A 15,063-nucleotide genomic window follows, 5' to 3' on the forward strand; every position below is an offset into this window, starting at 1 on the left:
ACATATCTCAACATCAGTGCTGTCTTCAGCTGTTTGTAGATCGTAATCAACAGCTATGTAGCGATGGAACTCCTCTTCAGTAACACCGGCTGGGATGTCAATAACCTCTTCATCTGACGCATTTGCAACAGCTGTATCTGTTTCTTCCCTCTCCACATCCTTAACAAAGCTTGCCTGCTTGTAGCAGTTCACAATGGTTGCCTCTGTAACATGATTCCAGGCTTCTTTCTGCATATGTAGGGAATCCAACAGTGATAGATTACGAGCCAGTTCAACAGCACATTTATCCTTGCCAGTCTGGTCATCCATAACGCTCATCAACCGACGTAGCACAAGAGCCTGATAATGTTGTTTGAAATTGGCTATTATGCCCTGATCCATGGGTTGGATCAGAGAGGTAGTGTTTGGTGGCAGGAAGACCACCTTGACTTTAGACAGCCTGACATCATCCCTGTGTGCAGCACAATTATCACAAAGCAGCAAAATCTGACGCTTTTGTGCCCGCATTCTAGTGTCTAACTTCTTTAGCCACTGCTTCCAAATTTCCCCAGTCATCCATGAATTTGCATTAGCCTCGTATGACACAGGAAGTCGCTTAACTTCTTGAAGCAACAGGGCTGTTTGCTCTTTCCAATGACGAGGGGTTCTAACGTCTCACTCTCATTCATATTGCAGCAAAGGAGGATCGTCAGTCGATCCTTCAATGTTTTGCCTCCAGTAGTTTTGGCATGTTTGAATGCAAGTGTTCCATCAGGAATCGCTCGCTAGTAGAGACCATTTTCATCAGCATTGAAAATGTCACGAGGTGCAAACTCATTCAAGATGGTAGGAAGAACTGAAACAACCCAATTTTCAGCACCAAAGTCATCAGCGTCTTGTTTCTCACCATGCTGTTTCTTGAAATTTTTATGCTGTTCCTCTCCTTCTGTCTTTCCAACCATCCAACAGTGGCTTTGAATTCAGTTAGTCCAAGACTTTCAGCTAGCTGGTTAGCTTTCGCCATAAGCAGTGGACCACTGACAGGAAACTGTCTGCTCCTGACTCGAGAAAACCACCGAAGAAGAGCATCTTCTACCTCCTCAGCTTTTTCCTCCCGTTTTCGTTTCCATTGTGGATTTGTATTGTTTTGCCAGTCTTCCAGAAGCTGGTCTTTCTGCTTCAAGACCCCGGTGTACGCTCTAACAACATTCTTTCTCTTATTCTACCTGTGGCAGTTAAAGAGGCAGTAAATTTGAAATCTCGTTGGGTGTCACGCGCCAATCGGCTTCTATATTCCATTCACGCGCTTATGTGGAGTCTTTCCTGCAGAGGAGCGGTCTTGAACCATGCATATAAGCGAATCTTGCACTTATCAGTGGTGCGCTAAACCGAAGTTTGTCCCCATAGAAATTGATGGTGCCAAAGTGGGATCGAAGTACGGCATGCAATTAAACAGAGCATGCGCTTATCCGACGTGCAGTTAAATGGAGTGCACTGTATTAGCATAACCTAGTATTGGTATGCCTAATATTTTCACACCGATAATTGATTATTAGCACCCAATTATTGGTGCTAATAGGCTTATTATTCAATTAAATTGCTGATGCAAATTGGGTACACACCCAAATTTACATATGCAGTTTTAAGCAGCATTTATTGAATTGTGGGGTTATTGTTCTAAAATCACTGTTCCCGCTACACTTGCTGGCAAATGCATATGTATTTAATCAGCATCCTTATACATATTTTACAAAAGGCTCTGCATTTGGCAGATATTCTGACTTGGCCCCTGTGCAAAATGGAGCTTCAAATGTTTGTGTGTATATTATTGTTTTCCACTGTTCAAATCTTGTCTTACATTTATTGTATAAAATGTCTTACATCTTTTTGACCTATCATAAATATGGACTTATTCTCTTGTATGAAAAACACTGTAGAAAAATGTTATCTGAAAGAAAATACAGATATCTGAATTTCTAATACTTGTTTTCTTTTATAATAGTCAACTTTTTCCAGTGCAGTTTTTCAAGACATTGCTCTTCTGATGTATGACTGTGTAGCTAGCAAAAGACAGCACCAGAATTATTTAAACAACATGAAACTAATTAACATTCCATTGGGACCTGGAGAAAAGAGTCTGATGACTCAACCATCTCTTTCTGAGGTAATAGAGAATCACTTACAATAGCTGCAGAGTTTACGTTTCCAGGAACATATGGGGTTTTTTAGATATTGTTTTATTCATTATCTGAGTGATATCCAGTAACAGATTTCTTTGAGAGACACCATGAGTTCATATGGAAGAGAGACCTTGAAAGAAGGAAATACTACTAGCTACTAAATGAAGCTTTCACATTATTTTAACATAAGAACCGTTATTGTTGATTTTTTTCTTGAGTAATTAATCAAAATGTATCCTTTTTGTCTGAGTTATTTATTCATTGGGGTTATATTTTTCTTTTCTCAGGATTTAGATCAGGACCTAATCATTTCCTCAGTATAAATTGTTCTAAAATAGAGACCATTATAGCAAATTCACAAACTTTCTTAGCATTCTGTGTTTTGATATGCTTCCCCTTATTTTACATTACTCTGTTTTATCAGATACACCGTGCTTCCCCTACTCTTCCAACACTTGCTAGTAAGAAGAAAACACAGGCAGATGAAACACAACCCATCCTTCCATCAGCTGTACTACCAGGTATGTTTTAGTCTCATGATCAAAATTTCTGTCATGTGGTGCTTACCAGAAGCTGGTGCTATGACAACTTCCACTGTTATTTTGACTCAATGATGAAAGAGTGGAGCTAAGTACATAAGTAATGCCACACTGAGAAAAGACCAAGGGTCCATCGAGCCCAGCATCCTGTCCACGACAGCGGCCAATCAAGGCCAAGGGCACCTGGCAAGCTTCCCAAATGTACAAACATTCTATACATGTTATTCCTGGAATTGTGGATTTTTCCCAAGTCCATTTAGTAGTGGTTTATGGACTTGTCCTTTAGGAAACCATCTAACCCCTTTTTAAACTCTGCCAAGCTAATCGCCTTCACCACGTTCTCCGGCAACGAATTCCAGAGTTTAATTATGCGTTGGGTGAAGAAAAATTTCTCTGATTTGTTTTAAATTTACTACATTGTAGTTTCATCACATGCCCCCTAGTCCTAGTAGTTTTGGAAAGCGTGAACAGACGCTTTACAACCACCTGTTCCACTCCACTCATTATTTTATATACCTCTATCATGTCTCCCCTCAGCCGTCTCTTCTCCAAGCTGAAAAGCCCTAGCCTCCTTAGTCTTTCTTCATAGGGAAGTCGTCCCATCCGCGCTATCATTTTAGTCACCCTTCACTGCACTTTTTCCAATTCTACTATATCTTTCTTGAGATGCGGCAACCAGAATTGAACACAATACTCAAGGTGCGGTTGCACCATGGAGCGATACAACGGCATTATAACATCCTCACACCTGTTTTCCATACCTTTCCTAATAATACCCAACATTCTATTCGCTTTCCTAGCCGCAGCAGCACACTGAGCAGAAGGTTTCAGTGTATTATCGACGACGACACCCAGATCCCTTTCTTGGACTCCTAATGTGGAGCCTTGCATGACGTAGCTATAATTCGGGTTCTTTTTTCCCACATGTATCACCTTGCACTTGTTCACATTAAACGTCATCTGCCATTTAGCCGTCCAGTCTCCCAGTCTTCTAAGGTCCTTCTGTAATTTTTCACAATCCTGTCGCGAGTTAACGACTTTGAATAACTTTGTGTCATCAGCAAATTTAATTACCTTGCTAGTTACTCCCATCTCTAAATCATTTATAAATATATTAAAAAGCAGCAGTCCTAGCACAGACCTCTGACGAACCCCACTAACTGCCCTTCTCCATTGTGAATACTGCCCATTTAACCCCACTCTCTGTTTCCTATCCTTCAACCAGTTTTTAATCCACAATAAAGATTTCCTCCTATCCCATGACCCTCCAATTTCCTCAGTAGCCTTTCATGAGGTACCTTGTCAAACGCCTTTTGAAAATCCAGATACACAATATCAACCGGCTCCCCTTTGTCCACATGTTTGTTTACTCCTTCAAAGAATTGAAGTAAATTGGTCAGGCAAGATTTCCCCATACAAAAGCCATGCCTATTTGCGGATGATACTAAGATTTGTAACACAGTGGAAAACATGAAAAAGGATCTGAAAAAGCTAGAAGAATGGTCTAAGGTTTGGCAATTAAAATTCAATGCGAAGAAATGCAAAGTGATGCACTTAGGGAGTAGAAATCCAAGAGAGGCATATGTGTTAGGCGGTGAGAGTCTGCTAGGTACGGATGGGGAGAGGGATCTTGGGGTGATAGTATCTGAGGATCTGAAGGCGATGAAACAGTGTGACAAGGCGGTGGCCGTAGCTAGAAGGTTACTAGGCTGTATAGAGAGAGGTGTGACCAGCAGAAGAAAAGAGGTGTTGATGCCCTGTACAAGTCGTTGGTGAGGCCCCAAGTGGAGTATTGTGTTCAGTTTTGGAGGCCGTATCTTGCTAAGGATGTAAAAGAATTGAAGCGGTGCAAAGAAGAGCTACAAGGATGGTATGGGATTTGCGTTACAAGCCGTATGAGGAGAGACTTGCGGACCTGAACATGTATACCCTGGAGGAAAGGAGGAACAGGGGTGATATGATACAGACGTTCAAATATTTGAAAGGTATTAATCCGCAAACAAACCTTTTCCGGAGATGGGAAGGCGGTAGAACGAGAGGGCATGAAATGAGATTGAAGGGGGGTAGACTCAAGAAGAATGTCAGGAAGTATTTTTTCACGGAGAGGGTGGTGGATGCTTGGAATGCCCTCCCGCGGGAGGTGGTGGAGATGAAAACGGTAACGGAATTCAAACATGCATGGGATAAACATAAAGGAATCCTGTGCAGAAGGAAGGGATCCTCAGGAGCTTAGCCTAGAAGGGGTGGCAGAGCTGGTGGTTGGGAGGCGGGGCTATTGCTGGGCAGACTTATACGGTCTGTGCCGGGGCTGGTGGTTGGGAGGCGGGACTAGTGCTGGGCAGACTTATACGGTCTGTGCCGGGACTGGTGGTTGAGCGGCGGGGATAGTGCTGGGCAGACTTATACGGTCTGTGCCAGAGCCAGTGGTGGGAGGCAGGGATAGTGCTGGGCAGACTTATACGGTCTGTGCCAGAGCTGGTGGTGGGAGGCGGGACTGGTAGTTGGGAGGCGAGGATAGTGCTGGGCAGACTTATACAGTCTGTGCCAGAGCTGGTGGTGGGAGGCGGGGTTGATGGTTGGGAGGCGGGGATAGGGCTGGCCAGACTTATACGGTCTGTGCCCTGAAGAGGACAGTACAAATGAAAAAGTAGCACATATCAATTTATCTTCTTGGGCAGACTGGATGGCCCGTGCAGGTCTTTTTCTGCCGTCATCTACTATATTACTATGTTACAAAAGCCATGCTAACTTGGTCTCAGTAATCCATGTCCTTGGTTGTGCTCTGTAATTTTGTTTTTGATAATAGCCTCTACCATTTTCCCCGGCACCGACGTCAGACTCACCGGTCTATAATTTCCCGGATCTCCCCTGGAACCTTTTTTAAAAATCGGCGTTACATTAGCCACCCTCCAATCTTCCAGTACCACGCTCGATTTTAAGGATAAATTGCATATCACTAACAGTAGCTCCGCAAGCTCATTTTTCAGTTTTATCAGTACTCTAGGATGAATACCATCCGGTCCAGGAGATTTGCTACTCTTCAGTTTGCTGAACTGCCCCATTACGTCCTCCAGGTTTACCGTGAAGTCAGTAAGTTTCTCTGTCTCGTCCGCTTGAAATAGCAGTTCCGACACCGGTATCCCACCCAAATCTTCCTCGGTGAAGACCGAAGCAAAAAATTCATTCAATCTCTCTGCTACATCTTTATCTTCCTTGATCGCCCCTTTTACCCCTCGGTCATCCAGCGGCCCAACCGATTCTTTTGCCGGCTTCCTGCTTTTAATATACCGAAAAAAAGTTTTTGCTATGTTTTTTTGCCTCTAATGCTATCTTTTTTTCGTAATCCCTCTTGGCCATCTTTATTTGCGCCTTACATTTGCTTTGACACTCCTTATGCTGCTTCTTGTTATTTTCAGACGGTTCCTCCTTCCATTTTCTGAAGGTGTTTCTTTTAACCCTAATAGCTTCCTTCACCTCACTTTTCAACCATGCCGGCTGTCTTTTGGACTTCCATCTTTCTTTTCTAATTCGCAGAATATGTTTGGCCTGGGCCTCCAGGATGGTATTTTTGAACAGCATCCATGCCTGTTGTACAGTTTTTACCCTCTCAGTTGCCCCCCTAAGTTTTTTTTTAAACCGTTCTTCTCATTTCATCAAAGTCTCCTTTTTTAAAGTTAAACGGTAACGTATTTGACTTCCTGTGTATAGTTACTTCAAGGTTGATATCAAAACTGATCATATTATGATCACTGTTATCAAGTGGCCCCAGTACCATAACGTCCCTCACCAGATCATGCGCTCCACTAAGGACCAAGTCTAGAATTTTTCCTTTTCTCGTTGGCTCCTGCACTAGCTGCTCCATAAAGCTGTCCTTGATTTCATTAAGGAATTGTACCTCTCTAGCATGTCCCGATGTTACATTTACCCAGTCTATATTTGGATAATTGAAGTCGCCCATTATTATCACATTGCCTATTTTGTTTGCGTCTGTGATTTCTTTTATCATTTCTGCATCTACCTGCTCATCCTGGCGAGGTGGACGGTAGTACACTCCTATCACCGTCCTTTTCCCTTTTATACATGGAATTTCAACCCACAGTGATTCAAAGGGATGATTTTTGTCCTGCTGAATTTGTAATCTTCTCCTTTCTTCCTCAAAATGTACCACCTGTTCCTCTGATCCCATTCCCACCCACCTTCTTAATCTCTCCTGCTCTTATTCCTTTTATCTGTCACATTCTCAACCTCTCACTTTCCACTGCGACTGTCCCTGCTGCCTTTAAACATGCTGTGGTCACACCTCTCCTTAAGAAGCCTTCATTCGACCCTACTTGTCCCTCTAATTACCGACCCATCTCCCTCCTTCCTTTTCTCTCCAAATTACTTGAGGCGTGCTGTTCACCGCCGCTGCCTTGATTTTCTCTCCTCACATGCTATTCTTGACCCACTACAATCTGGTTTTCGCCCTCTCCACTCAACCGAAACTGCGCTTACTAAAGTCTCCAATGACCTATTACTGGCTAAATCCAGAGGTCAATATTACACCAGGGTCGGCTCTCCCTGGGCGAGTATGCCATTCAATTCCGGACCCTATCAGCGGAATTAGGATGGGATACTCCTCCGAAGGGACACCACCTTGTAAGTGGTGGAGGGGCTTCTGTGTTTCAATGACTCAGAGGGCTATGCTGTAGGGTTACCCATATCAGACAGGCCTCTGAGGAGAAACCAGACAAAGAGTGTCCCAACCTGGAGGATCCCAGATGCCGTTGAGGGAGGACGTACGCTAGTTGAGTTCCCGTTTTACACCAGAATGCCTGAAGAAGAGGGCGCACTCCCCAGAGAATGGGGAAGAGAAAAGGCAAAGCCGTGGTGCTGTCCTCCTCGAACACGGCTGGGGTTCCCACCACTTCTCAGTCTATTTTGGAGAGATTCGGGTGTAGGGAAGGACGAGTGTGGAGAGATACTGGGGAGCAGCAGAGTGAGTACATTTATAGGTTAGTAGAAGAAGTTTGAACAGGATGCGAAAACGGATAGGGAGCCAGTTAAGGGTCTTGAGGAGAGGGGTAGTATGAGTAAAGCGACCCTGGCGGAAGACGAGAGGGGCAGCAGAGTTTTGAACCGACTGGAGAGGGGAGAGGTGACTAAGTGGGAGGCCAGCAAGAAGCAGATTGCAGTAGTCTAAACGAGAGGTGACAAGGGTGTGGATGAGGGTTTTGGTAGAGTGCTCGGAAAGAAAGGGGCGGATTTTTACGGATGTTGTAGAGAAAGAAACGACAGGTCTTGGCAATCTGCTGGATATGAGCAGAGAAGGAGAGAGAAGAGTCAAAGATGACCCCAAGGTTTCGAGCTGAGGAGACGGGGAGAATGAGAGAGCCATCAACAGAAATAGAAAACGGGGGGAGCGGGGAGGTGGGTTTGGGGGGGGGGGGGAATGAGAAGCTCGGTTTTGGTCATATTTAATTTCAGGTGGCGTTGAGACATCCAGACAGCAATGTCAGACAAGCACGCTGAAACTTTGGTTTGGATGCAAGGTGAGATATCAGGGGTAGAAAGGTAGATTTGGGAGTCATCAGCATAGAGATGGTAGGAAAAGCCATGGGATGAGATTAATGAACCAAGGGAAGAAGTGTAGATAGAAAAGAGGAGGGGACCAAGAACAGAACCCTGAGGTACGCCGACAGGCAGAGGGATAGAAGTAGAAGAGGATCCACCAGAGTGAACACTAAAGGTGCGGAGGGAGAGGTAGGAAGAGAACCAGGAAAGGACAGAGCCCTGGAATCCAAGTGAGGACAGGGTATCGAGAAGTATGCTGTGATCGACAGTGTCAAAAGCAGCGGAAAGATCAAGAAGAATGAGGATGGAATATTGACCTCTGTATTTAGCCAGTAATAGGTCATTGGAGACTTTAGTAAGCGCAGTTTCGGTTAAGTGGAGAGAGCGAAAACCAGATTGTAGTGGGTCAAGAATAGCATGTGAGGAGAGAAACTCAAGGCAGCAGCGGTGAACAGCACGCTCAAGTAATTTGGAGAGAAAACCCACACAGCCTGACACAGAGACCAAAGGGTTAACACAGCACACTAATCTCAGAGAAGGGGGATGGAACCACAACAGACAGAACTAAGACAAACAAGTTGACAGAACACAGAAGACTCACACTGACCTGTCAGTCAAAGGGAGAACACAGCCCAGCTGCAGGGGGAAGCTAATTAACCACACACTGAGAAAACAAAGAAGAAAACAGAACACAGAACAAGTGCTGGCAACCAGGCTAGGGAACACAAAGAGAGAGAGAGGCAACAGATATCTTCCCCTCCCCCAAAGAGCAACAGCTTTCCAAGCAGAGATAAGATAAGAGGCTTCCAGCAGGCACAAACCTATAATTCCAAAGCAACATTTACCAGGAACTGCAGGTAAAAATAGATCCTGGCTACTGACGTCAGCTACTACTCAGCTGACCAATAGCAAGCAAGTCCTTCCCAGCTACCCTAGCAGAGAGGTTCCCAGCCCCTCCCCAGCCTGCTAGCAGAAATGTAACAGGGTCCCAGCTTTCTTAGCCTGATTTTAAGAGCATAACATTCAGTTCTCTTAATCTGCCTAATAGCATCTCTCAGGTTTTCTTTACTTTTCAGAAGGAATTCTACCAGAAAATTCCATGCTTTTCAGTAGAAGATATTTGCTGTCTAATTTCTAGACTCTTTTCTTGCCCCAAATGAATACTAAAGAGTACCATCTACAGATGTCAGAGTTTGGCTTAAAACTTACAGGTCAATATGCAAAATTGGGTTTATAGTCTGTAGAATCTGAAGTTATAATGCCCCATAGTTACATGAAAATTCAACCTTCTTCCTGCCTTCGTCCTCCTGGTTACTGGGATTCTAGCTATGTCTACTTGCATTCAGTCAGTGCCCCATCCCAGGCTTGAGCTGGGGAGCTAGCTGTGGCTTTGTGGTTCTCCATTGTCAGGGGAAAACAATAGGGGCCTCTCAGTTGTGGGAGTGAAAAGGCAGAGGATAATAATGTCTCCTCAACACCCCAATCATGTAGCTGATATGGAGGGCAGGTCAGAAATAGTTGTTGAGAAGCTCTGAAATGATAGTGATCCGTGATATGTTCTGCTACTTCTTTGACTTTATCGCCAAAGAAATTATCTCCCTTACTGGGGCATTTTTGTGAGTTTTTCCTGCACATATAATAGATGTCTGACTCCCACAGCTATATGAACCTGGGGGCACTGATGCTTGCAGGGCCTTTTCCTTATATGACAGACTCGACCCCTAGTGGTAGTACCACCATTTTGAATCTGGTGCTGGCAGAGGCAGAAGCAGCTGGGGATTGTTCCTGCCCTGTACCCACTAGACTCCAGGAATTTGTAAAGGTAGGCCTGTGGGGGAAGGGCCTACAGGGTGGGCCTTTGGGGAGAGGGGCCTTTCGGGGAGAGGGGATGTTTCTGCTTGTGAGGGAGTATTGGGGTAAGGGAGATAACAAATGTCTGGCCCTTTTAAGATATGGCCTGGGAGCTTTGGGCCATGCTCCTGGGCAGTTTGACTGGCACAGATTGCGAGGTTGATCTCAAGCATTATTCATATGCCATGGAAGCCACTAACCTGTTCGGCCTGGTTGACCTCCCACCTAGGAATTCCATGCAGTCATCCCGCACCTATCTCAATCTCCACTTTCCTAACTGCAGGAACTTAAGATAAAAGCTGCTCTTTGCCTCTTCATTTTGCTTCCAGTGTCCCCGTTATTGGAATGCTCTGCCATCTGTGTTAAAAGAGACCTCTGATCACAGCCTATTCAAGAAATCCCTGAAGACCTACCTATGTGATCAATCATTCTCCTCAGCTGCTTGATCTTTTGCATCTCCGCCTTCCTTTCCCCTGCAGTTTTCCCTTCCTTCCCCTTCTCTACTTTATCCTCTGCTTTGCCCTACTGCTATTATGTTGTACTTTTCTCCTAACATTGTACGCCACATAGAGCCTGCCTTGGCGGGAATATGTGGGATATAAATAAATAAACCTGCAGAACTGAGGTCTGCAGTTTAGTGACTACTGTGGTAAATTAAGATATAGTAAAAGCCCAACTTTTACTGCATCTTAATAACTACTCCTCTTAATGTTTTAAATCTGAAGCATTGTGGATATCCAGGCAAGATTGAGATCCACCTTTTGGCATGTCCATTCTTTAGTCAGCTCAAGTAAGGAATTTGGTGGTGGTGCTTGATGGTGCACTTTCTATAGAGGATCAGGTTGATGTTTAGGCCAAGACTTCCTACTAGAAGTTGAGGGTGATTTGGCAGTTATGGTAGCGTTTGTCTATAGAAGATTTGAAGACAGTGAATACAATGATTGGTGCTCTTGCAGCTGGCATATTGTAACTTGGCATACTTGAGGTTGCTCTAGAAGGTATATGGTAGTTGCAGTTGATCCAGAATACAGTCATAAGATTAATTTTGAAGAAGGAGTTGATAGATTATGTGACACCCTTTCTTTTTTTCATTGCATTTGCTGCCTATTTTGTTTAGAGTGAAGTTTAAAACGTTATTGTTGGTGTTTAATATTTTGAGGGCATTATTTTCAAGAGAGGGTTTGAGTATACGTTCTGGGGAAATCGATGAGGTCTCAAACTCAAAGTTTGTTAGTGTTGATGGGGGCCTAAGATGCCGAGATGGTACATTTTTCTGTGGCTGCATCCTTGAGAGTGGAATGAGCTGCCTGAGTCACTTCGCAGTTGTGCTGACTTGTGGGGCTTTCATCAGAGGTTGAAGACTTGGCTTTTTAGGTGAACTTTTCCAGGGATTGTAGATGATAAATCATCAGTTGAAGCTTTTTGTGGTATTTTACTTGTAATTTTACGTGTGTGTTCACCAGTGGTTGTACCCACCCCCCACCTTAAAATCCCCTCGGCTTTAATGTCAACCCAAGCAGCGGCAGCGGCGCTCATAGGCCTCCTGTGGTCTGCTCCAGGACTTCCTTCCTGAACCATCCAATTCCTTCACAAAACAGGATGAGTGCCACTGCTGCTGCCCTGGTGAAAACTAAAGCTGAGAGGATTTTAAGGAATGGGAGCAGCGGCGTCAGGGGCGGGGAGATTCTCCCCCTGTAAAAAGTTCCTGGCTACACTAGTGGTATTCACTGCTTCCTGTATCTTAATAGAGAAAGTTCACAAATCAAAACAATTCCTTGTCATCCCACAGATCCAGAACTTGTGGGTTAAGTCTGTCGACCAGTGGATGGAGACAGAGAAAGTAGTTCTTTGTGATCCGCCACTTAAGGTTACCGTATACCATAGAACCTCAGTATTCTCTTGTCTCCAGCAGATGGTGATAGTGCTCTGTACAGTTTTTTGGCTCCTAAGTCCCATTGGCTTCTGAACTAGTTTATTTCTAGCTGCTAGAAGCTTAAAATTTTCTGGCCTTACAGGAAATCTGCAGTTAGGAAATACTTGGAGGTTTCCAAATCCCTTTACAATTTCTCCTCCTACTCTGAAAGGAATGTGGGGTTGAGCTGCCTCAGAAGATTCAGCTGTGAGTGACTAACTCTTGATCCAGTTTTTTGACTGGAAACCAATTGAGTGTGGGGAGTGCTTTACTAGAGTAGTTAAAAAACAGAGGGTAACACTCAGAGCGTAGTCCCTTCCCTCCTCCTCCCCCCACCCCTAGCTGCCTCCATGAAGACTGATTTTTTGGAGGTTTCCTTCTACATAAAGCAAGTGTGCTGTGTGCTTGCATGTGTTTGATTAATCTACATTGAATGTCTAGTGCTTTAAATGCTATCTGTTATGGTAGTTTCAGATGTAGATTTCCTTCCTGCTGTTTTCAATGCATTACTAAATATTATGGCAATTCTTTTTTTCTGAGTGAATAATTTCTCCTTTCAGTTATTTGTGAGAAAATTACTTCACAGCGCAAAGCCTCCTTCCAATCAAAAAAATATTCAGTGGCACTTCTTTTTCTGCCTTTAAGTCTTTTTTGCCCTAGTGGCTCAATTTCGTCCTCATGATAAAACTTTTTTCTTATTGAGGGTAGTATTATTAAACTGTTAGTGGACACTTCATAGCATGCTGTTCTCCCTTGCGCCATAGCTATGGGATTAGCAGCCTCTGCCATGATTCAGTTTCTTGTGCCCTTGTATTATGTTTTTTATTATTGGGCATATTTAGTGTTTCCATATTATTTTCTTAAGCTCCTGATGTTACATACGGTACCTTTCATTTGGAGCGCCTGAGTCCCCTTAGTTTTTGACAGAGGGTGGTTGCTTTAAAAAAAAAAAAAAACCCTAGAAATTTCCTTCTCTTCATTTGTTGAAATTCTTCACTTTGTATACTCAGAATTTTATTTTTATTGGCCTCAGCAGGATGGCGGGAACAGTTTTGTCCCAGCCCTCTTTTATTATTCTGCCTACAGACTGTGGCACTTATTTTTGAAGCATATGGACGTCTCAAAATGCCAAAACAAACATCATGTGCTTGAAACGTCCAAATCCTGATTTTGCAAAGGCAAGATATAGACATCCAACACTGCTGTACGTCCAAGGGGGAGCATTGTGGGCATGTTTCTCCGAGGATAAGCAGGCTGCTTGTTCTCACTGATGGGGTGATGTCCACGGCAGCCCCGAGACCGGAATCTACCTAGCAACAAAAGTTTGCTAGAGCCTTTGATCGCGCGCAGGTGCGGCCATCAGGTTCCCACCCGTCGCGCGAGAGTCCCGTCAGTTTTTCTTTTTTCGCAGTAGAGAGCGGTTGTGTAATAATAGCCGTCTCTCTCATTTCATGCCCTCTCGTTCTACCGCCTTCCCATCTCCGGAAAAGGTTTGTTTGCGGATTAATACCTTTCAAATATTTGAATGTTTGTATCATATCACCCCTGTTTCTCCTTTCCTCCAGGGTATACATGTTCAGGTCCGCAAGTCTCTCCTCATACGTCTTGTAACGCAAATCCCATACCATCCTCGTAGCTTTTCTTTGCACCGCTTCAATTCTTTTTACATCCTTAGCAAGATACGGCCTCAAAAACTGAACACAATACTCCAAGTGGGGCCTCACCAACGACTTGTACAGGGGCATCAACACCTCTTTTCTTCTGCTGGTCACACATCTCTCTATACAGCCTAGTAACCTTCTAGCTACGGCCACCGCCTTGTCACACTGTTTCATCGCCTTCAGATCCTCAGATACTATGACCCCAAGATCCCTCTCCCCATCCGTACCTAGCAGACTCTCACCGCCTAACACATACGCCTCTCTTGGATTTCTACTCCCTAAGTGCATCACTTTGCATTTCTTCGCATTGAATTTTAATTGCCAAACCTTAGACCATTCTTCTAGCTTTTTCAGATCCTTGTTCATGTTTTCCACACCCTCCAGGGTGTCCACTGTGTTACAAATCTTAGTATCATCCGCAAATAGGCAAACTTTACCTTCTAAACCTTCGGCAATGTCACTCACAAATATATTGAAAAGAATCGGCCGCAGCACCGATCCCTGAGGCACTCCACTATTCACCTTTCCCTCCTCCGAGCGAACTCCATTCACCACGACCCTCTGGCGCCTGTCCGTCAACCAGTTCCTAATCCAGTTCACCACTTTGGGTCCTATCTTCAGCCCATCCAATTTATTTAAGAGCCTCCTGTGGGGAACCGTGTCAAAAGCCTTGCTGAAATCTAAGTAGATTACATCTATAGCACGTCCACGGTTCAATTCTCCGGTCACCCAATCAAAGAATTCAATGAGATTCGTTTGGCACAATTTCCCTTTGGTAAAACCATTTTGTCTTGGATCTTGCAACTCATTTTCTTCCAGGAAATTCACTATCCTTTCCTTCAGCATCGCTTCCATTACTTTTCCAATAATCGAAGTGAGGTTTACCGGCCTGTAGTTTCCAGCTTCTTCCCTATCACCACTTTTGTGAAGAGGGACCACCTCCGCCGTTCTCCAATCCCTCGGAACCTCTCCCATTTCTAAGGATTTATTAAACAAATCTTTAAGAGGACCCACCAGAACCTCTCTGAGCTCCCTCAATATCCTGGGGTGGATCCCATCCAGTCCCATGGCTTTGTCCACCTTTAGTTTTTCTAGCTGTTGATACACACTCTCTTCCGTGAACGGTGCTATATCCAGTGGCGTAGCAAGGGCGGGGCGGTGGGGGCGGTCCGCCCCAGGTGTCAGTGGGTGGGGGGGGTGCTCCGCTCCCGCTGCTCCCACCCTGTCCTCTCTTTAAAAAAAAATCGAAGCGCCGGAGTGGCAGGCAGCGCCTCCCGTCTGCCCTGCTTCTAAAAACCTCTTCAACGTCGTCGTCGGGCCTTCCCACATTCAGTCCCGCCCACCTCTAAGGTAACTTCCTATTACCGCGAGGGCGGGCAGGACTGAAT

At 44.6% G+C, this 15,063-nt stretch overlaps 1 protein-coding gene across 1 annotated transcript in view; it reads left to right on the forward strand.

Annotated features, from left to right (window-relative positions):
• Positions 1-15,063, forward strand: part of SPAG17 (sperm associated antigen 17) — a 994,731-nt gene that overhangs the window by 179,207 nt on the left and 800,461 nt on the right. The window contains exons 8-9 of the mRNA XM_030205033.1: positions 1,982-2,143; positions 2,584-2,680. Coding sequence (XP_030060893.1) covers positions 1,982-2,143; positions 2,584-2,680 — 259 coding nt within the window. The remainder of the gene's footprint in view (positions 1-1,981; positions 2,144-2,583; positions 2,681-15,063) is intronic.

The sequence above is a fragment of the Microcaecilia unicolor genome, chromosome 5 (genome assembly GCF_901765095.1).
Source record: "Microcaecilia unicolor chromosome 5, aMicUni1.1, whole genome shotgun sequence".
Taxonomy (NCBI): domain Eukaryota; kingdom Metazoa; phylum Chordata; class Amphibia; order Gymnophiona; family Siphonopidae; genus Microcaecilia; species Microcaecilia unicolor.